Source organism: Centruroides vittatus, unplaced genomic scaffold (assembly GCF_030686945.1).
Source record: "Centruroides vittatus isolate TY-2023 unplaced genomic scaffold, ASM3068694v2 scaffold_899, whole genome shotgun sequence".
Lineage (NCBI taxonomy): Eukaryota > Metazoa > Arthropoda > Arachnida > Scorpiones > Buthidae > Centruroides > Centruroides vittatus.
The window spans coordinates 1713637-1737637 of NW_027122719.1; the positions used below are offsets into that span (position 1 = coordinate 1713637).

General features: G+C 30.5%; 3 protein-coding genes across 6 annotated transcripts in view; 1 reads left to right on the forward strand and 2 right to left on the reverse strand.

The window, feature by feature from the left end:
- The window catches only part of csul (protein arginine N-methyltransferase 5), a 324839-nt gene that overhangs the window by 296918 nt on the left and 3920 nt on the right, over positions 1 to 24001 (reverse strand). The window lies entirely within an intron of this gene.
- LOC136990302 (retinitis pigmentosa 9 protein homolog) lies at positions 5978 to 12380 on the forward strand. Its single transcript, XM_067288689.1, is given in 7 exon segments — positions 5978 to 6084; positions 6241 to 6401; positions 9528 to 9619; positions 9688 to 9749; positions 11329 to 11506; positions 11508 to 11626; positions 12263 to 12380. Coding segments are annotated over 7 exon segments (819 nt in total). The 5' UTR covers positions 5978 to 5995.
- The window catches only part of LOC136990284 (FAD synthase-like), a 51130-nt gene continuing 44290 nt past the window's right edge, over positions 17162 to 24001 (reverse strand). For 3 of the 4 annotated variants that reach the window (XM_067288676.1, XM_067288675.1, XM_067288674.1), the window contains one exon: positions 18886 to 19002. Coding sequence is in view for 1 of the 4 variants with exons in the window: in XM_067288673.1 (XP_067144774.1) it covers positions 17251 to 19002 (1752 nt within the window). In the remaining 3 variants the exon portion in view is untranslated. Of the gene's footprint in view, positions 19003 to 24001 lie in introns of all 4 variants that reach the window. The other variant, XM_067288673.1, reaches the window with a different exon arrangement.

Consider the following 24001-nt stretch of genomic DNA (forward strand, 5'->3'; position numbering starts at 1 on the left):
TTTATTTCTACTTAATATTCGATTTCTGCCATTGAAAGAAATAAAACATTCTATCTCTAATTTTATATAATTTAATAACTCATTCAAAAAATTACTTTCAGTAAAAATAAACATTTTTAAAATAAATTTTCTCTCAATATTTTGTTTTATTATTTCGTAAGTTATAAAATTATAATCTAATAGATTTCTGAATGAAACAGCTGATCAAATGTAAGGCTTCTTTCAAACTATCCAAGTGTTTACATGGGCATTGAATGTTTCTCAAATTAGTAGCAGTGCATTGAAAGGCATGACTTTTCTAGTCTGCAAGGACAAACGTGAAATCTTCCTAGATCTCCCCACTACCAGCTCATGAGTCAGTATGGATGTTTATGTCGCAGCTTAATGAAGCACCAGAGCAAATATGTATCATCACACGATAAGGGTGATTAGTTCTCTGCACTTTCAATTAGGTTCTGTGCATGCTTCACAGCACAGTTTTATCAGTTCTATCAGGCAGTATATTTTAGGAAAGTAGCATGGCAATTTTTCTGTGCACATTATCCATTACATTGGACTGAGAAACTGCTCTCAATTGAGAGGGGATATAATTCTTTGAGGAGACATCGGGACAGTACCCAAATAAATTTTCAGATGTCTAAAACATGGATATTGTCCATCCATGAAAACAGTTGGATTTTATAAAAGCAATCAAATAGTTACAAAAATGAATTAATGTAAAGATATGAGCCTCTACACCATATTATATAATACAAGACTTTTAAATAGGCTTACCATAATATTTTTTTCTCAAACCGGGACAATTTTCAGAAAATACAACAGAAAATAAAGCCTACTAGGATAAGTACTTATGATTGAAAAGGCTATATAAAAAGTTAACAAAAAACAATGATTTTAATTAAAACATTTAATAACACGACAATAAAAAAAAATGTTTTTGAATGTTTCCTTTATTTCATGAGTGGAATCTTACTAATTTTGGGGTGATAAAATCGAATATGACAAAGAAAAATTTTTATTAGCTCTAGTTTCTGTGATATACAAGAGGTGGCAGTATGTGATTTTAATGGCTTAAGAAGAAACGACACATTTTAATTACATATGTTAACAACATTGAAAGTGCTTTTGAATTTTTGAAAATGTTTGAATTTCAAATTCAAACATTTTCAATAATTCATCAAGCCATTAACGTCACAGCAAACAACCAGATTGTTTTTCTTCTCAAAAAAAAGGAATCGGATCCCTCTGACGTTCTCTGTACTGTGAGACCCTGACATCACGTTGGAGAAGATTCCGTTGCTGTAGTCTTGACCCTAGAAGTTCCGCTTTATTCTTTGACAAGACTAGATCTTGAATGAGATCACTCAATTTCGCTTAATTCAGTCTGCGGTGTATCATCTTTTATCTCAAAATCAGGGTCATGGAATGTGGAACGCTTGTTGGGTTCTTCTTCTCTCACACTTTCTTCATTTTCTACTTCAAGCTCATAATGTTGGAATGGAGTAGGAACTGGTAAACTATCTGAATGTGGAATAGGTCAAATTGCAGATGGAATATTTGGGTATTGAACTGTTTCTTTTTTCTTCATTGACAATCCTGCCTTTATAAGTGAAGTCAAGCAGAAATAGCAGTCATCTGTATGGTTTGTAGGCTCCCGCCAAACCTTAGGCACGGCAAAAGCCATAGATCATTTTTTATTTTTCAGTTATTCTCGTAGTATAACTGAACAAGAGTTGCAACGTGGAGCCCATGACTTATCCTGCCCCTACCTTTATACCCAAATAATGGTGATAGGCAGTCTTCAGAAGAGGCGTCAGATTGTGTTTCTGTGATGAAAATGTTATTTCACTACGAATATAACAAAAATTGTTCACTAAATTTACACATTTTTGTGGCATTTTGGTATAACCAGTATTACAGTTCAAAAGTACTCCAAAACCAGAAATTTTAACCAAGAAAAACAGAAGCAATATTAAACTCAAAGTCATAGCTACATTTATTATGTTTATAACCTACAAACATATGGAGAACGTTTTGCTATTCAGTGTGAGAGGTGTGACAACTCCCAAAAAATAAATTTTCTCCAAAATACAAATGTAGACTTTAAAAAATAACATATCACTGTATCTCTAAAGCAAGAGCTAATCGGTCATTTTTATGGAGATTTTTGAATTCAGCAGATGAAAATACATAAGAATATGCTAATTTTGAGCCCGAAACAAAATCATTGTTGTCCAGTGTAATTCAACTGAACATACCTTATTATTCAGAGGTTTATTAATATCACTAGTGTGAAATTCTTTGTCAGTTAAATCGGTACCTTTAAAATTTGAAATGTATTTGAGGAAGTTTCTATTGCTACAAAGCTTAGGTTTTGCAAATTTCAAGTGATTTTTAATGTTTGAACGCCCACCATGAGTTACTGAAAATAAAATTCTGAAAAGCACAGTTCATATTTTACTTCGTCAATACGATCATTTTCAAAAACAGATAATCCTTTTTTCAATCATCAGTAAACAGACTGTTTCTTTTTGGCATTTTGGAAATTAAATTAATTTAATATACGGTACAAAATAATCGCAAATGCTGACTAGCAATTTGAACCCGACTAGTTACATTTAAAAAATTGTCTCTGCAACTTAAGGTGTAGTTGGGTAGTCTATTCATCTAGATAACATTAAAAAGTACTTTGATCTAGATACAAAATATTTAGATTGGCAACAGTGAGTGTAACAAAGGGGATTATTTAGTTGCAAAATTGCCATTTTACCTGAAGCCTTACTATTTTTCCTTTTTGTATATTTGAAACTTAAAATTTTACCAAATAACCAGGACAAAAAGACAAATTGGCTGGGATGCAGGGCATTCCAAAATAACAGAAATTCTTAATAACATCATCAAATCGGAACAATCCTGGTCAAAACGGGACGTCCGGTAAGCCTACTTTTAAACAGGTCGGTGTTAAAATCGTATAAATTGTTAAAAATCCACTATTACCTTTTATACTTGTATAGTCTAATGCCAATTGAGAAAAACTGGTAAGACTACTATTACAATAGCAGATATTTCCTTTATATATTTTCAATATTAATCTATTTAAAATGCATTTTATTTTCTAAACTAGATTTTAAAAATTTAAAGTAAAAAGTGTAGAAAATACTATTTCTAATTAGAGGAGTATTCTTTATACAATATTATATAGAGAATACTATCAATTGAGTAACATGCTCTGAACTAAAAAACTTGTAACTCACTGAATAAAATAAGGATGACAGGGAATTTTTTATACAGTATTTGTCCATGCAACAATAATCATTTTCTCTTCATGGATGAAGATTAGAAAAGTAAGCTGATTTAGATAAATCTATGCAAATATTGAAGTTATAATGCATTGAAACTAAATACGCTCCAAATTTAAGTTGGATGGCAAGAACACTTGTATAATGACAGCCAGAGGTGCATATACTTTTTGTTTCAGATGGATCTATCTGTGAGATCGGATCAGCCTTTATCACACGATACCAATCGCTTCTGTCGTGTTGGCGGAAAGTATAGTCACCCACGGAAGCACTAGCAAGTAAAGTAGGAACATTAAAAAGAGGGATTGTTTGACGTCGATGCTATTCAAATAACTGTTTTGCCAAAATTTACTTGTTTTTGAAATTATGGGTAACACTTCTGAAGAGTGCTCTAAAGAATAAATATTACAATGTAAGGTTTTTTAAATAGATATCTGTTACAAATAAGCCTAGAAAATTGATATTCACTTAAGCAAGCATGTGGTGATATAAAGTATGATCATAAAGTCCTTCTGCAGTGAGCAGGAAAATGAGAGGAGCTGCTTGGAATAAAGTAACAACATGTAGTAAACAGTTAAACAAGGCCAACGAGAAAGACTTTCTCGTTGGCCTTGTTTAACTGTTTAAAGTTATGATGTTAACTGTGGCCAACTGCAGAGGACTTTACAAACTGTATAATTGTCCACGATGAGTGGAATTATGGTGAGGTCAAAAATCAACACTGATGACGTAACTGCAGCTTATGATAAATGGTCCAAGCGACATGGAGTATCAGAGCAGGTTATCTCAGACCGTGTGGCACTGAACAAGATGAGGAAGGAATGCGATGATTTTGGCCAATATAAAAGTTTGCTATCGAGACTGAAAGAGTGGAACCAGTCTCATACGATTGCATCGGCACTGGACAAAAGGAGGAAGCGAACACAAGCGTTTTGGACAGTAATGAAGATTAGACTTAAGGACATAGCAATTTAAGACTATGCTCATCTGCACAAGAGGAGGAGGAAGTAGTAAGAACCTTGCCCTATGATGGTTGGCTGTAGGGTTATGGGCATGGGCTAGCTTTCTGAGTCCATATCACCATGCAGAATGAATTGCAAGAATACCTGACAACCAGTTGTCAATGCTTGACCTTTTGACCAAAAATTAACCTGAATTTTTGAAACCACATCACACTGGACAAGAAGAGAAGACTGATGCAATCGTGTTAGCTGATGATGAAGTTTAGCAATATATTCATAAAGGCTGCTTTGTGAAAGATGCTTTATAAGTTTGCAGAGAAATGCAAGGAAACAGAATAATAATGAGATGATTTGGGCCTTGTTAAAGTAAGTTCAATGGGTAGGATAGTTGTGGTCGGTACTAAGATTTCATCAAACAATAAGAGAAAGAGGAGGTAGTAAGAATCTTGGCTTATGGTGGAAATCAGATATGTGGTTGTGGAGTGGATGAAAGGTGAGGATTTTTCGAAGATTGTTGGTCAATACTTAAGAAACTGGACCGACTTTTTGAGACTATATTGTACTGGAAAATAAAAGAAAAATGATGCAAATGTTATTTCTTTCATAGTCACGTTAATGGATTTCTTTTTCTATGGATTATACAAAGTCTTGTTTAGAAGGTTTGAAAGATACATCGACAATATTGTGAAAATAATTTTTAATGTGGTAACGTTTTATTGAACGCTGGTATCTAATGGACATATGGGGGAGTAATAAGGAAGACGTAAATCGTAATGTGTAAAAGTTGATGAACAGGGGCGGTAAAACTAAGACGATGCAATTATTCAGCTTTAGAGACATCAAAGGAGGAATTTGGGAGTTTTCCCTACTCCTGAGAAAACTTAGGTGCCCATAGTGGTCTCTACAATTATAAAATCAATTTTATTCTTAATAACAGAAAATAAAATCTTTAAGACTGCTTTTATTAATAAAGATTAATTTTACATTTTTAATTTGTTCAAAAAAAGGGGACCTGTTTTCTCCCGGGCTCCGTATATATGCTGTCGACGGCCCTGTTCAGATTTAGTGGCACTAGAACTAGGTTAATCTAGTCATTCACTATCCGCGAAAACGCGAATCTGCGTATAATATTAATACAGAACCCTGTTAGTAACCATATTTTGAGATTTTATTTAGATATGTTTCGAAATAGCTGAGAGTGAATTCAAGGATATAAGTAACTTTTTTAAAACTCTGCCCTGTGGGTACTAAGAGAACCTCTTTTTAGCAAGCCCATTGTGAGTTCGGCCAGGCCCACAATGGGGCGGCCGAGTGGTGAGGGAGGTCGACATATTCGGACGGACCACCCCCGAAAAATTCCTGGGGATTTTTCGATTCGGGTCCCCAACACCGATGCTTGAAAATATTTACGTACTTCTAGCTAAATAAAAAATAAATTGTTTCGACCGATATTTAAAAATGAAATTTTATATCTTTGTCTTTAATTGTTTCAATAGAATCTTAATGAAATTACAAAAAATTAATTTAAATTTTTAAAAATTATGCCGTGTATTAAGTATGAAATTTACAAACGATTTATTAAAGCTGTTTATTTTTATAATTTAAAAAAATTTCACATTTAATAATAAATAAGGATAAGAAATTAATATTAGTATATAATCAACTTTTTTTTTAAAAAAAAGAATAGATAATTAATCACGTTTATACTCAAGCAGAGGGAGTTAGAAATTCAAGATGGCTTCTACTTCAAGTTCTGGTAGAAGTCGGAAAAAAAATAAGCAGGACGACGACGTTGTTAAGGAACTTAAACATTACGATACTTTGTAAGGGTTTTTATTATTGATATGGGCGCACTTAAATGTAGATAAATTGCATAAATTAAATATAACACGATGTTCCTTTAGATGTATGAAATTTTGATAATTTTGTATCATCACGTAATGTATACAAGAAAGGAATTGTCCATTTTTGATATACAGCTATGGGCAAGCACCGCCTGGATGGGTGCAAGAAGAAAAAGAAAGACCGGAAGATTGCATTCCCGATTTACCAGAAAATCAAGCTGCTCGTGAATTTTTGGCCAAAGCGCCTACAAAAGGATTATGGATGCCTTTAGGGAAGGAGGTGAAAGTTATGAAATGTAAGTCCATTTATTCTAAACATTTCCCATCATCATCTAGGTTAATGTTACATCATCTATCCTTGATGATGGATGATTTTTCATATCAATAATTTTGAAACGACTTAATCGACAAAATTATCATGTAAATTACAGAAGTAATTGTATATATAGTGCAGGGATGGCCAACCCGTGGCATGGTGGAGTTTTAACAGTGGCACGCGAAGACTTGTTGAAAAAATAATAATATCGCCTTCAGGAACTTTGTCAAATTCCGTAAAAACGCTACTGAATACAACAGCGCCGGAAAGCGGCACTGCTTGACACCAGTACAATGATGCGGTAAGATGGCGTGGTTGTGGGACGAGCCCAATGGTTTGAGTTGCCTTGCTTTGGCGCCGTTGTGTCTTGCTACAGTTGTCTATTTTTGAGCGAGAGCGAGTGTGGCACTCTGGCTGTCTGGCTCAGTTGATTATAATGTTGCCGCCTTTTCAAAATTGCTGACCCGGATGGCAGGTCAGGTTTGTTCGAACACTAGTTGATTTTAAAACTGCCGAGCAAGATGTTAAGCTTTTTTTAAAACTGTTTTTAGATTTTGGCGTCGAGCGTCGTTTTAAAAATTTTATTTTCACTATGTCCAAGAGTAAACCTTTGACATCAAAAAGAAAATATGAAGAGGATATTGCAATTCGTGATTTTAAAACTGTATGGGAAGAACAATTTTTGTTTACCTATCAAATACTTCCAAGCCTGTTTGTTTGATATGTGGAATTTGTGTAGCAGTGCCGAAAAAATTTAACCTTGAATGACATTTCAAACAACTGCATAGTGATTTCAACAGCAAATATCTTGTCGGATCACACTTGCGATTGGAATTTATCAATAAAAAAAAGAAATCTTTAGCCAGCCAACAATCCTTGTTCCAGATGAGAAATGACGAAATGGAAACTATGGTGAAGGCTTCTTATAAACTTTCTCTGTTGTTAGCCCACAAGAAAAAGCCCTATTCTGACGGAGAGGAGATAATAAAAAATAGCCTTTTAATATTTGTCCAAAATGTAGGTGATATAAACGTTAAAAATATGGTTGATAAAATAGCTTTGTCTAGAAATACTGTCATGCATTGTATAGATGGCATGGGCCAGGATGTTAATGAGAGTTGCAGGCGAGATTTTATCTCCGACATTACTGATTGTTGGGAATACTGTCTTATATATCAAATAAGTATTTTTTACTTCCTTGTAAAGAGGAAAACACTAATTTTAGATATTATTTAAGATGATATTCCAATTCTTTATTTAAAATTTTTGTCATTATTGTAAATCGTTCAGCGTGATAAGAGATAGCCAAGAGTTGGACTGAGTTCTTTCTTTTAAAGATTTTCTCAGCAGTTGTTTAAGGATTCTCTGTTCATTTTGAATTTGCTTTTATGTTGATAACTTACAACTTTAACAGTATACCAATGATATATTATAGAAGTAAAATTTTACTAATATTTTCAGTTACTTTTGTAATGTTTCTGAATGTAGACTCTCGGTCCAAAAATTTTTGATGAATTTAAATATGACAAAATTCTATCAACCCAATGTCTGCTTTGCTGATGTGTGAAGCTTATCGTTGGGGTTATTGGTGCACCAGGTAGGTTTGGAGTTAAGATTTTTGTGTAAAAGTGCTCGGAACATGCAGTTCTTGAAAAGGAGCTTGGGTTCTCCTTTTAGAGATGACAAATGCCGAGACAACGTGATTCCATGCTAGGTAAAACCAGTTAGCTCGTGCATGATTTTTTTATAGACTTCTTGAAGGCATTAGTACACAGGTTTGATATGAAAAGCAGAAATATTTAGCATGCTTGGAATGGACAGAATTATCACAGAAACAGCTACAGTGTACAATGCACAAAATAAGAATATACTGTTTTTGTTTCGAGCCAACCAAGAATGGGAATAGCCAGGAAAAATTGAAATGACATGTTAAACAATCATAAAATGTGAATTTGTACAATTTTATAAGTGAAGATATGTAAAATGTGACCAGGGAATCGAAATTGCAGAAAAACTTTCACTGTCCCATAAAGTGGCATATTTCATAACCTGGGATTGCATCAGTCCTGACAATGCCACTGTAATTCTAATTCTAATAAAAGTTTTTATAGATTATTTTTTTTCAAGAAAGCAGTTTTCCTGTTTCGTAGAATAGTTCATTAAGAATTTTGATTTTAAAAAATGTCTGAATAAATGCAACGGATATTGAAAGATTGACAAAGTTCTAATTTTGTAACAAAATAGCAAAGAAACAAAAATGAATCTTATTGAACATGAATAGAAGATATTAGAAAACTAGGAATAATAGGAAACAAAAATAGCAGATTGACTAGAGACTGAATGGAAAAATTTAAATATTGAGATGTTAATTCAATAATGCAACAGTGCCATATGTTCAGAAAGGATATGTAACAGATTTGGTGATGAACTGGTAATTTCACTTGCAGTTTAAATTTAATTTTTGCTTTTCAGGCTTTTATGTATAACAGAAAGTAGCGCAATAGGTCAAAAAATAATTCCCCCCGAGATTTTCACATTTTTCAACTTGGGACCTTGAAATGTCAAGAAATGCAAAAAAGTTGGGATTTCTTGGATGCATCTCTTGCATTTGTATGTATGGGAGACATTAAAGCTTCAAACTGGGTGAAGAAAATTATAACTCCTGTGCCTTTTGTCAAAAATTTCTGAAATTTTGCAGGTAGGTTCATTTATCAAGGGGATTTATGCTGCTAAATTTTGATGGTTAAAGGTCAGACTGTGTGGGAGGGAGAGTGGGTTATGTGTGTATCTCAAATGGGGTAGGACTAATGAAGATTTTGCTCGTTATTAGCATTTACAATTTTTTATAAAAGTCATGTCTACTTTCAAAATTAAGCTTTTTGCCATTTTATAGTAATTAATAATATAAAAAGCTTTTTTAAGAAAATCTCATAACTGATGATGCCACAGGCAGTTTTAACTTTTTTGCTGGAAAAGTTATGCAACTCATTTCTGAATTTTTTAATTAGAATATGTAAACATTTTATCTATTTTGTATATATATTAACTTAAATTAAATTCATAATATTTTCTAAAATGTATCTAATGGAGTGTAAAATTATTTCAGGTTGGAGATGCAAAACTTACGGACATCGAACTGGAGATAGGGAATGTCCATTATTTGTCAGTGGAAATGCTGCAATGGAAAAATTTAGATATGTAGGTATTTTGCAATTATTATAAATTTATTATTATAATTATAAAAATTTAATCAAGGTTTTTTATAGGTACATGAAGATCCAATGCATAATTTTATTAAAGAAAATAAGAGAGCCGAAAAAGAGCAAAGGTAATTTAATTTTAATGTGACTAAAGTATCTTTTAAGAAATAATTTATTTATTTGCTTTAAGGAAGTTATAAGTCGCTCTAACTTAGGTAAGAATATTATGATGATAAAAACTAGGAATTTCTAAAATTTGTATAAGTTTTTCGTTATACATTTCAAATTTTGAGATCCAGATTTTAGAGTTTATTGGAAGAACTTATGGTGACTTGGCCAGAGATGATATTGAGTTTCAAAATTAATTTTTTAAATTCTGTTACATTCATGTTATGTTAATTGTGTTGTGATTATTTTGTTGTAAGAGTAAGGCCAGGAACACACATGCATAAAATTCAGCGTAAAAATCTAGCATAAAATAGAAAGCGTAAAAAATCTTTCTGAAATTTTGGCTGAAACAGAACTGAAAAAAGAGTAGAGCATGTCTCTACTTTTTACTTATGCCAAAATTCCTCCAATAAAGAGAAGTCTTTTCGGTGATGTCAAAGTCAACATGTGGTTTTTATTCTAACAATGGCAGCAATGAGGGTTAACCTTATAATTGTGACAGTCTTGAAAAAAATGAAAAATAAATGAAATAGAGGGGTTTATTGAATCTGTTCGACCACATCGGTGTCATGTATAAAGACACTGTATTTTAAACAACATTTATGGATGGCTATAGGTGCAAAATTTTAAATAACAGGTAGGTCTAGTAGAATCGATATATAGGCTAGTGTTTAGATCACACAGTTCTTTATTTGAATTCGAGAATACAAGTGTATTAATTTAAATTTTCTATATCTATAGCAGAGGAAGCGGAGAAAAAATGGAAGGTATAAAGGGATAGATATATGGAGGAAAAAATTAATAAAATTAGCACTGTTAGTGGCAGTGATGTTTCCTATTCGGCCAGAATTTTTACGTATATTGTGTTCTGGCATAAAAGCGTAAAACAGAAACTGAACTGAAAGCTGATTTCTGATTCAGTTTTCTGCCACACAATTTTACACATGTGTGTTTCTGGCCTAAAGAAAAAAATGTAATATTTTGCAGTTGTACTTTTCTTAAAAAGGTCAATAAATAAACAGATAACTTATTTTGAATACGATAAAAAAGAATAACAGGAATTATAAAAATGAAGTTTTTAGGTTCTACTCAAATATTCAATACACATGTCAAGATACAACCTTGTCAACTAAACCAAATTTGTGTATTTTGTCTTGTGGAATTTTTTCAGGTTCCATGCTTAGTATTTTTCTAATGATAAATCAAATCAGTCATGGAACACACTGTTTCTGTGTGTCTTTTGTAATCTGTAAGTCAAATGTCAAACCTGGTCACCATCCCCTTCTTTTCACAGCTTGCAAAATTGAGTATTTTACTGTTTGTTTGTTTGTTTTCTAATCACCTGCTATGTATAAAGCATAGTATCATATTTTGACAATTCATATATACATTTTCAAATTTAAACTTTAATCATCTTCTGTGATGTATTAGTAAATTATTTTAGATTTATATTATATATACAGTAATCTGTGTTATTTACAATTGATTTAAATTTATAATTTGAATATTTATATTAATATCAAAACATTAAATATATAGAATTCAGAGACTAAAATCACTTTTGGAGTCCCTCAACATACAATCATCATCATCACATCATCTCATCATCATCATCTCTCCTCCTCCCTCATCTTCATCTAGTGAAAGCTGATTCTTTCTGAGAAAAAAACGAAAACATCGCAAACGGAAACACCATAAGAAACATCAGAATAAGCAATCAGAAGAGAAAGAAACGCAAGAAAGTAAAAAATTCACATAAAAAATCAAAATATATGAAATTATCTAAAAATTACAGCATTAACATTTTGACAAATTACAGTCTCTTTTTTTCCCCAAAGTACAAGTTATGTATTAATTGTATTCTACAGTACAGACAAATTAAACATATTTACAAGAATTTTTCAGTTATTTTTTTTTTATTTTGATAATGTAAGCAAAAATAAATTTCTTACTTACTTAATAATTTGCATCAGGTGATTATTTTTTGATGTTAGAAAATAGATTTGGAAAAGATTGTAAATGATTATGATCATACTTTGTCTCTCTCCCTCTCACTATTCTACAGGGTGGGCCAATGAAAACGAAACAGCAGAATTATCCTGTTTGTCCAAGCAAATTGCTCGGACAGGTCGATTTTATTCTCAAGGGGGACATTTTTTCAAATAAAGTTTTTGCGATTCTGAATACAACAGACAATAAAAAATAAATGAGTTTTTAAAATTTTTTGTTAACTAAACAAGCATTTATTTCAAATAAAGTAACAAACATAAGAGTTATCAAATATTCAATAAATGTTTGAATTGAGCACCACTATAGCCTCATTACAAAAATACAAATTTTACTCAAAACAGTTTCTTACACTTCGGAAAGTTTCGGGTGTTATTTGACAACACTCGTCTATAATTCTTTGTTGTAATTCTTCAAGAGATCCTGGTTCGGTTGCATAGATCTTAGTTTTTAAATGTCCCCAAAGAAAAAAATCAAGAGGACCAAGATCTGGAGATCTAGTCGGCCATTCTAAAGGACCTCTACGTCCGATCCAATGCTCAGAAAAAGCCATGTTCAAAACCTCTGTAACTGGTCTTGCATAATGGGGGGGCTTCCTCTTGTTGGAAAGTAAAGCGGTCTTCTAAGTATCGATTGCCATGTTCGAATGATATCAACAAGTAATGGATGTACAGTACAGTACAACACTTTCAAGTAAATCTGAATAACTTTCTCCTGTTTGATTATCATCTAGGAAAATGGGGCCAAGTAGTCGATCTCCAAAGATTCCGGCCCACACATTTAGCCTTTGAGAAGTTTGGCTATAAACTTCATGAAATATGCTTGAGTTATTATCTGACCAATATCGACAATTGTGACAATTAACTGTTGACTTTAAAAAAAAACTATTATTAATTTTTTTCCTTGCATATGTGGAAGTTCTAGCTTAAAAGATTTTTAAAATGTTTGTTAATAGTTTGTGTTACTTTTTTCCGAAATGTTTGTTTAGTTAATAAAAAATAAGTGTTTTTAAAATTTTTTGTTGTCTGCTTAAGGGAGTGTGCTTAAGGGAAGTGCATTTTTTGCGATTCTGAATGTTTTATTCAGAATCGCAAAAACTTTATTGCAAAAGATATCCTAGCGATTTGCTTGGATGAACATGATAACTCTGCTGTTTCGTTTTTGTTGGCCCACCCTGTATAATAGAATATTGTAATGTTCTGTTTTTGAACTTAAAAATTTAAGGTGGTAACCTGAGGTCCTACAATGCACTTCCCTTAAGCTTTTGCAATGTAATTTTAACTATTTTCCCATTTGGTCTGATGCCATTACACAACCTAATTTAAACTGACATTCATGATGAACATTAAAACTACATTTGAATAGTGAAAAGATGAGAATAAACTGTATATTACTAACTAGTTAGCATATCATTAGAATATATTATTTTAGTATCTAGTGTACAGACAGTTGGAGTAAAAACTGTGTTGGTGCTCAACAGACTTAAGCCTGCAACCCCTAAGAAAAAATTGTGGTCCACTAGAAGCCTCATCCAGAAAAAGATTGTTCATCACTATTCTAAGGATTAATTTTAATAACTAATTAAATTACTTGTAATAATATTGTTTTTTGTGGATATAATCAGGCTATAGCAATGACTACATTGAAACTGAAATGCACATGCAAACACACACACACATTTTTTTCTATATCAGTTTGAAAATAGTCTTAAAATTAAATTGCTTTCCATACATAGCAAAGGAAAATAAAAGTTTAAGAATAAAGACATGCTAAAAATTACAGATCTAGAATTGATTGTAGTGTATTTTCTATTTTTTTGTTATTAATATTTTCCTTTTGTAAATAAAAATAAATTTCCAAATATTAAAATCCTTTTTATAATTCACTTCATTAAACTTCCAATAAATTACAACACTTCTGAAGTTTGAATTTGCTCAATTAATTCAATAACTAATAGTGAACTTATACAAGGGCCATCATTCACAATCAAAATGTTTTAAGCTAACCCAATCAGTTTTTCAATCTAACAATTTTTTGTATGTTTATGTTTAAAACTAAGAATGATAATATATTTACAATCAGAAGTTAACTAAATATATTCATATACAGTAGAAATTCATTAATTCAGAATCTACATAATTTGGCACCTTCTGGCATTGCAAGTCAGTAAACTGTGTAGTCTATGTTGTATTGTGCTGAATGAAAATTTTTTTATTAGAGCCAGCCATATGTTTTTGTATTCCTGAGTGATGTATTTTCCACAGGCCAATGCAAAAACAATGCACCTAAAAACAGGTTTCTCAGATGTGAAGTATGTGTCACTTTTTAGACTCATATGCATATAATTCATGCCTGGAAAATAATTGTGTGCACACAAATCAATGTAAATGTTAATTTTGTGCAGTAATGTATTCATTAATATTTTCAATCAATTTTGACAAAGTATAGTCATGCATCTTTAGACAATTTAAAGGGCTTGTGTAAAGAAATCAGAAGCATACAGAAACATGCACCACTATAAAATGTAGTCTTCAAGTTCCTAAAGTGCACTGTGGTTGTAGATTATAGATTTAAATGGAAAATCCTACCAACATTCCTTCCATACCTTTTTTCTTTTTTTTTGTGGGCCAAATAAAATGTACAGTAAAACCCATGTAAACCAGAATCACATGATACTGAATATTTTTAATGTAGTTTGGCAGTTTTCCATTTTGAACCTGTTCAAAATGGAAACTTGCCATTTCTTTTTTAACACAAAAAATCGTTCCATTCTGAAGAATTTTTTCCATTAAGGCTGGTTTTCTTTTTATTCAGATTTCATTTTGGACAAGGTTTACAGTACTCTGTGTAATTTAGGTAAATATTTTAACTTTAAATGTTTTTTTTCTTCTGGTTATAAAACCCAGAATTAGACAATTACTGCACAAATATTTCCCACAAATAAATTGCCACTACACAAGTCAAATTCTCAATACACATTTTGTCCAGTTGCACGTTAAAATATGCTAATACAATGCATTGTTAGAAGTGCTCTGTTGGCAACAGTTGAAGCAGGTGCAGCAAAAATTGGTTTGTCTCATGTGCAAGTTACCATTGAACCAGCACTGAGTAGGCCTGTCTTGGCAGCACTAATATAGACTAATCTGCTCATTTTGAATGCTGCACTTTAACATCTCATAAATTGTTTAGCAACTGATAAAAAAAACTTTTTAATTAGATCAAGCAAAAAAATAGAATTTCTGCCAGGTTTTATTGATTATTCTGCAATCACTTAATAGAGATTTTTAGACAATTAAGCAAACTTGCAATGTCTTTCCAGTTCAACAATCATCCAAGGCCAAGAATTACTTAGAAAAATTTGTTAACTAATTTCTATTTATACACATTTTGGATCAGTGCCTTGTCCAATCCCTTCAGTAAAAAATGTAATCCACAAGTAAAACCACTCTGTTTTTCATTTTCTTATCAGTCACTAGTATTTCTGACAAAAAAAAAAAAAACGTATTAAACACAGTTATAATTAACATGTTGAATGTTTTGTCATCTAGATTAACCAAAAAGAAACAATAAAAACAAGATGAAAATGCAATGCAGTATTTGAACCTCAATAATAATTTATTGTTCACAAACTTCTAGCAGACTCCCACTGGTCTAAAGCAGACTTCTAGCAGATTTCTACTGGTATAGATGTTGCTTTTAACTAGCAAAATATTTTATGTATGTAAGAAACTCCCTCAGTTCTTTTCTGAGTTTTGCTTTATTAGAACAATGTAAGAAGCAATTGCAATCAACCAAGGACTTGCTGGTATGCCACAGTCAAGTTATGAGCATCGGTTTTGAGGACTTACCAGTGTGTCCACCAGTCCTTCAGTCCCTTATCTAAGTTACAGTTAAAATAATTTTATCAGGCCTTATAGGAGATAGAAATAAAATAGATTGTGCCCATTTGTCATCAGTGGAGACTAAATTAATAGCTTTGTGGATTTCAATCTTTACCTGGTTATACAAGGACTGCACTGAATATAGCTATTAGGTAAGATACTGATACACTGTACTGTAGTAATCACAGATAAAATATACACAGATGATTAGAATTGGAAAATTCAAAAATATAAATGAAATTTGTTGACAATTTCAGAGTTTGTTAGTTTTGAGCCATTAAATTAATTAACTTCATAAATCAACATTACTGCTATCAGGAATTAGTGAAACATTAATAATGATATTAGCCAGTGTTCATTTTTCTGAATTCAATATTGGAAAGTATATGGATAGTTAATTTTGATATTGTCAAACACTTAGTTCAGATGATGCTACCACCTGCAGTGTGATTCATAAACTATGTGAAATTTTCTATGTATAAGTCACATTTTGTGTAAGCCACAATCTCTTTTCCCATATGAAAACAAATAAGGTAGAACTTGCACTCCAAAAATTACAGTATAATTGATGATGGAATGTTTTTGGACACCCAAGACAAGAAAGAAAATGTGTTTATGAATTCAATTTTTTCTTTACAATGAACAAAATTTTTGATTTTTTTTAAACTCTCACATGAAGCCCAATAAACTTCAAAGATAAAGGATGAAAAAGAATTCTAATCACAAATCAAACAATAGAATCAAATTCAAATATTTTTTATTTTTTACATCCTAAAATACCAACTTTTCAAATTAAAAGTAATATTTTGTTTTGTATCTTTCATAAAGCTTTTCAAAAAAATACTTTGCAATCTCAATGGAATTGTTCTTAGGATAAGCTGCTGGCTGATCCTTCATGTCTAAAAATATTGAATTTTTCAGATAAGAGGATATAAAAAGTTTTCTTTGCATATGATGAGTGATATGCAACACAAAAGATTTAATGTTTTGCTCTGTTGTATGAAGAACCTTCTCATACTTATTCTCCATATTCATCCTGAGTTTGGTCGGGTAGTGAGGGACGAAGCCCAACATATCTGGACCTTATCATCCATAAAAATTCCTGCAGCAGCTCACATGGATTTGGTCCTTTGATTTTGGATCCTTTGGTCCAGAACAGTAGGCTGGCACCTTAACCATCTCATCCATTCAGCTGTGAAACTAAAGAACTATTAGAATTCAATTATTGAATATTTAGTTTGAACACAAACCGGTCTTTTTAAATAAAATCTATTTAAAAAGAGCAATGAAAATCACATCTATTTTTATTGCTTGTTGTTCCTGGATTAGAAAAACACTTGGAACAATAACACAGTGATGTAAAGTCTTATGCAAGCTGAGATAGTATACTGCTATAATGATTATTGGCAATTTAAAAAATATTATTTTAGAGAATAATTTTTAATGGCAAATCCTGAATTCTAATATTAATAAAAAACTAAATATAGTTTCATATGTCTAAATTTATTGGCATAAAATAATATATATAATTTACAGAATAATTTATTAAAATTTTCTGAATATAAAGGCATTACTATATATTTGCAACACAGTCAAGTCGTAACAATTGTATAATAAGTTCAATCACAGAAAAAATAAGTAACTCTTTCCCTATAATAAGTTCAAATATAGTTGCTTCCTCTATACATTGTATCTCACCCCATTTGTTAAAATAACACACATTATTCAAATTAAGTTGTTCAATTATTGATGTTATCACTTTAATAAACTGTATTTTTTTAGTTTGATTATTTTCATAAAGAATTTGAGGAACAACAAGAAGTGATTTTGAAAGAATTTTACACACTGTTGACACTTCCAATGGATACATATATAGATTTAAATTTTCTAATATATAATGAAAATACATTTCCCAACAACCACCACCTGGTACAATTGTAGCAAGAATATTTTCTGAATTTTCTTCAGATAATTTTTCACAACCATCTATTCTTAACTTGTGTGTTATCCTCTTAATATCTTCAGTAAAGTGTTTTTCTACTTTATTTTGTCTACTGTTATCATAAATATTGCAGTTTTCTTTTTTATCACTATTGCTTCTCCAACAATAAATTAATTTTAAACAATTTAAACATTCTTTTGAATACTGTTTACAAATACTTTCAGTTGGTCCACACAACAATAAATGATAAGGTTCAACAATGCTTTGGTTACATTGTAAACCAAGATATGCACAGTTTTTATTTCCTACTTGAATATTTTTAACAAAACTTAAATTGCTACAATTTTTCTCATTTATTGGATTTAAAATATTATAAACTGGTTCAATTTGACTCAAGGTTAATAAATAATTTATTTCTTCTAAAGGTACCATGGCAATGACCCACATTTTATATTGTTTGCATTTTTCTTTTAATAAATCAGGGAATACACCAGCACATATGATCACAGAAATATTATGTTGACTTAACATTTCCATTATAGCAAGATCATTGTTATAAGTTACTTGAAATAAATTATTAACAGTTTGTTTATTTGAAATACATAATGAACTCTCTTTTAAAGAATGATTGGAATCATTAATATACACAATAAATTTCAGCAAGGAATTATCATTAGTTTCATATTCACAATCAACTAAAAAGCCTTGAGATAAAACAATCCCAGGCTTAATCTGAGAATCATTAACAGATAATGATACTGCTGTTGTACATACAGTATCAAAATGATCAATTAAATATTTAACAGATAAACAATTCAAATTTTTACAATACTTAATTATAAATTTATATGTTAAATCTGCTAAATAATCTGAAACTATAGTACCAAATTTTCCATTAAAAAATGTTTTTAACAAATAAAAACAAACTTCATAAATATCTTTTGGAACAAAAGGATAAAATTTGAATTTTAATAATTGAAAACATTTTGGCAATATGATATGGAGTAAAGAATTAAATCCATTGATTAGTTTCATTCTATATGAATCTCCAAAATTTTCTTTTAATTCTAAAATATTAACAAACATTTCATTTAATAACAATAAAAATATTTTGCTTCCATCACCAGTTATATTATGATATTTTTCTAAGCTTCGTTGTATGATTTGTGCAATAGGACCATATATATGTAAACTGTTTATAATTTTTAAACCATTAGTGGTAAATTCAACTTGTCCAGTACAAGTCAAAATAAACACTATTTGGCCTCTAGGTCCAAATGATCTCTTAATATTTTTACTCAGCTGACTGCAGATTTGGATATAATCCTGAAGTGTAATAGTTTTCTCCATCTCTGCTTCATTCCTTCGTTGTAGTATCATGTTCTAAAAAATAAAATTTAGTTAAATATACAAAAAAAGTCTTAACAGCTATTTTATGTACAAAGTGACATTTTAAACTGCTTAATAAATCAAATAATCATTCAAGTTTTTAAAATATAAATTATTTATTTTTGTGGGTGTTATGAAGGATTATAAATTTCAGGATTATGCAGAAATATAAACTGGAGTAATTTCAAACATATCTTTTAAAACATGCTTAATGAAGAGAAATACTCAAATGATAACATACAAATAATTATATGTCAGTCTTCAATGACTTTAATAAATTTTATTTATTAATTTGATGAATTATTTATAAAAAATTATGTCACTAATAGGTTCTTTAACAGATTAGACATGTTTTTGTTTTAATTGACATTTTCTATCACTCTTCAGTTTATCATAATTTTTTTAAACATTCTTATGAGAAGATATAAAGCTAATAATAACTTGTAACATATTAAAGAGAAATCAAATTCAAACAGGAATAATGTAAATATTAATCACATTAGTAACCTCTCCTTAATTCCAGTATTACTTTAAACATGATGAATGTTTTTAAACAGCTTGACTGTCCTGCTTCAGGTTGTTATATGTATAACTGACCTGAAGCTGTGAAGCAGAACAGTCAAACTTCAAAGTCAAGTTCAAAAATGTTTGTCATTTTTAAAGTAATACTAGAATTAAGCAAAGGTTACTGATGTGATTAACATGTAACATACTAACAGATTTAGAATTTCTTGTAGTATTAAAATATTTAAAAATATAAAATATGTTCTGTTTGAAATAATAATATTTAGCAACAAGAATTGCATAACTTTCCCAGCTGCTATGAGATTTTATTTTAAAAACTTTTATTATTATTAATTAAAAAAATAAAATTGTGTGACACTATCTGTTATAAAAAGCTTTTATAACAAAATATAGTAATTAAAAATATCATAAAATGACAAAAAGCTTAATTTTGAGGATAGAGGCAAGTTTTATAAAAAAAAAAAAAATGTAAACATTAATAAGGTATAAAATCTTCATTAAGTCCTGCCCATCTCAAGATACATGACCCCCCTTTATCTCCCACCCTCTTAACTTTTCACCACCAGAATTTAATATCATCAATGCCCCTCATATACAAACCATCATCCAAAATTTCATTTCTTAATATGTACAGTACATCATCTTGAGATATTAAGCAAAATAGCTGCCAACACACCCATACACATACCCATGGAATTTTTTGCTGTTTTCTTGACTTTTTTGAATTCAGGTCTCAAAATGTGAAAATTTGCAAAACACTTGGAGGGTCAAATTTGACATGATTCGAATACTTACTCTTGTTATGTATACATAACAGCTGGGAAAGTAAAATGGTGGGTGACAATACTTTCAGTTAAACTAGAAATAAAACTTATTATTATTCATGAAATTTTTAACATATTTTTATGTTTAGCTAATCTATACAAAATATTATTGTGATTTTAGGTATTTTAAGACATTCCTAAAATTTGTGACACTCAACACACAAAAAACTAATTACTACCTGAAACATAAATATTCAAATAACATTATGAAATTATGTCAAAAATATTTAATGTATTATCTTATATATAAAATTCTCGTGTCACAATGTTAGTTACCTTACTCCTCCAAAACAGCTTTACCGATTTTTACCAAATTTTATATGCATATTCAGTAGGTCTGAGAATCGGCTACTATCTATTTTTCATACCCCTACACCATTTCCCCCCTTTCAAAAATATATTTATATATGGATTAAGGCTTTTATGTCCAACAGATGGCACTAACTTCCGACGCCCTAAGTTTGCTTTTCTGTGAGGCATTATGCTTTTCTGTGAGAATGGACTGAAGCAGATCATTTTCTATCTATCTATATATAAATAAAATATAACGTTCGTTTGTTCCTACCGATTCCTTTGAAATTTTGACACAACGTTGCATTCGAATACGCACGTGTTTTTATATAATACATGTCGAAATTCCCCCCAGTGGGGGGAGATGGACGGGATTAAGGCTTACCGTGAAGAACTCGGCTTCTATTATACTATTTTACATGCGGTTTTATGCGTTTTTAATTGCGTTTTAATAGGTTACGTCAAGAGAATGTACACTAAGAAGGGATTTTTTGAAATTTCCCCCACGGGGGAAGTGTTATACATTTATAATAGATACATTTTGAGCCACAACAACGCGTGGCCTGGTCAGCTAGAAATTACCTAGAAATAATTTATATGGCAAAACAACGTTTGCCGGGTCACCTAGTAATTTCATAATATGCACTATATGTTTTCAATTAACTTTTACTTAATATTATGTTATGGCATTATCCTTTCATAAAACCAAATTTTATTTCAATTAGAAAATATATACACATTAAAGGTATGTTAAATTTTCTAAATTTATTTTTTTTTAAATATTTAAATAAAATCAAAAGTAAAATACCTTATATCATAATTGATTTGTTTTTTTAATAACAATTTAGTAAGTAATACAAAATAAAATCTGTAAGATAAGATCTATTTAGTCTTTCATAAAATGCAAAATACAGTGGTTCTCCTTATATCAATTATGGACTAGTATCATCAGTTTTTGACATCAAAAACTGCCAATTTCAACCTTTTTTTTTTTTTTATCTCATAACACACTTGAACCTATAATTAAATTTCAGCAGGAAAAAAAAAAAAATCACATGATTTAAAGTTGTGTTTGCAAACATTCTATTGCCATATTACTTGCCACTGTGGCCATTAGGCCTTTTTCAAGTGTCTACAGACAAAAAAAATACAAACTAAAAGAAAAAAAGAAAAACCAACAAATATTAAGCCAAAAGCTGATTAACAAAGTTTGAATTAAATAAAATAGTATTGCTGTTCCTTAAAATAGCAGCAGGTTACAGCAATAGTAATTTAAATTAATAATTTTCATTTACATAAGAAAGGCAATTAACATTAAATCTTGATTTGCATTTAAAAGTGGCACAATAATTGCCTTTAGAAACCTGGCCAATACCACACTATTTCTAAGTGAAAATCATTTGAACTAAATATGGGCAATTATAGATACATTTTTGATTTAAAGAAAATTGAATTTTAGATGAAATAACATGGTGTTACGCATAAGTTTATATACTGTAATGTTGCTTATGTATATATATATTTTTACTGCATTATGTATATACAGGTAGGCCTCCTACAACGCAGTACCTTTACAACACATTTTCGCTTCAACGTGGTTGGAAAAACACAGAAATTTTCTTACAACGCAGTTACTTTTACAATGCGATTTAGTGTATTTAGAAACAAATTATCTTTCACATAACAGAAAAATCGCAATGGATCACATAAGTGCAGTGGAACTTGATGGAACAAGCTCAGATCTTGAAATAAGGCCAGTCAAACATTCTCAAACAACTATAATAAGTGACAATGAGGACTGAATTTGTGAGCATAACATTATGTTTCTTTTTGATTTTGACTTGAAATCATAATCTTTTTAGTTTTTATATGATGTTGAATTTTATTTAAGCTTTTTATGTACATAAATTTAAAAAATGATGAAAATGTTACACCATAAAAGGCAGTTTTTCTCTTTTTAGAACTGAATCCCAGTGTTTGTATTAAGTTGGTGTCTCCTATAACACAATTTCCCACAACGCGGTATTTTCAAGGAACATATCTACCGCATTGTAGGAGGCCTACCTGTATTTATTTATTGTAACAATTTAAATTGATTATACAAGTTTTTTAGAGGTTTTAATTTTGACATGTACACTAATTGTTCTTTGGGTTTCTTTTGAAAATAATTTATTTAATGCCTTCAAAAATTTTTGTGGCACCCCTAAAATCCTCTCTCAGCACACTTGGTTGAAAATCACTATCCTATTGAAATCCTTTACTTTATTGTATATGGAACTCCACTTACAGAAAATTCAGTTATTAGTTAATGTCAACATTTTTCTAGTTTGAACTGTATATATAGTGTACTAAACAATATTAATTAATATCAACATAATAATAATAATAATAATAATTAATATCAACATTAACATAGAAGTAACATTAATTCCTTTCATAAAGTTTCAATAAAATGTAAAAAAATTTAACTGATCTCTATATTCAAAATGTTGAATTTTTCAAAAAAATTACAAAGATTTATTTACCAACTGTGGCAATATGCCATATTAATGTATATATTAGATATAAGTTTAGTTTTAAGTTTTCTTTCTTCTTCCTTTTGTTTTCTTGAATTTTCTATTAACATTCCTTCCTGTGGGTGGGGTAACCCTTTCCATGAACCAAGTTAACAAAGGGAAGTGAAGGCCTGGAGGCTACTAGAACGATCATTCTTGGGTCACACTCTTGGTGAAGGTAGACATGCAAAGGTTACGCTCCTGCTTGTCATCTGGAAGGACAAAGGGAGACGAAGGTGGCCTACAGAAAAAGAAAGGACCCCACTAACATAAAGAGACAGAGACAACGTCCCTCGTATAAAGAGAATCTTCGAAGAGATCCGAAAAAATTCAGCGAGAAATGATTTAGAGTGGTTTCCCACCAGAAGAGTGTCAATACCAGAGAACCTGGGTATTCCTTATAACCTTCTCTATCATACTAAAACTTCTTGCTATTCTTCCTTTCCTTTTTAGTTTATAATTTAGTGTAAGTTAGTCATAAGATTACAAGTCCATCTTTTCTTATTTGTCACAAGTGCATTCTTTTGTTCTGTATTCGCTCAATTCCTCGCCCCAGTTTGGGATATTGTATAACATTAAGAATTGGAATCCAAAAGAATCCTGTACATTGCTAATCATGTGAAAAAAAAAAAAAATTGTTATTTTTTTGTGTACTGCCTTCTTGTGGACTATTGTACACTTGCATGACTATCACACAACACACATGAAAATACTGTGTTCTTATATTGTACACTAGTATAAAGATTTTTATTTTTAAATTCTAAAATCTAAAATAATAAGTATTCCTTTGAATATCAA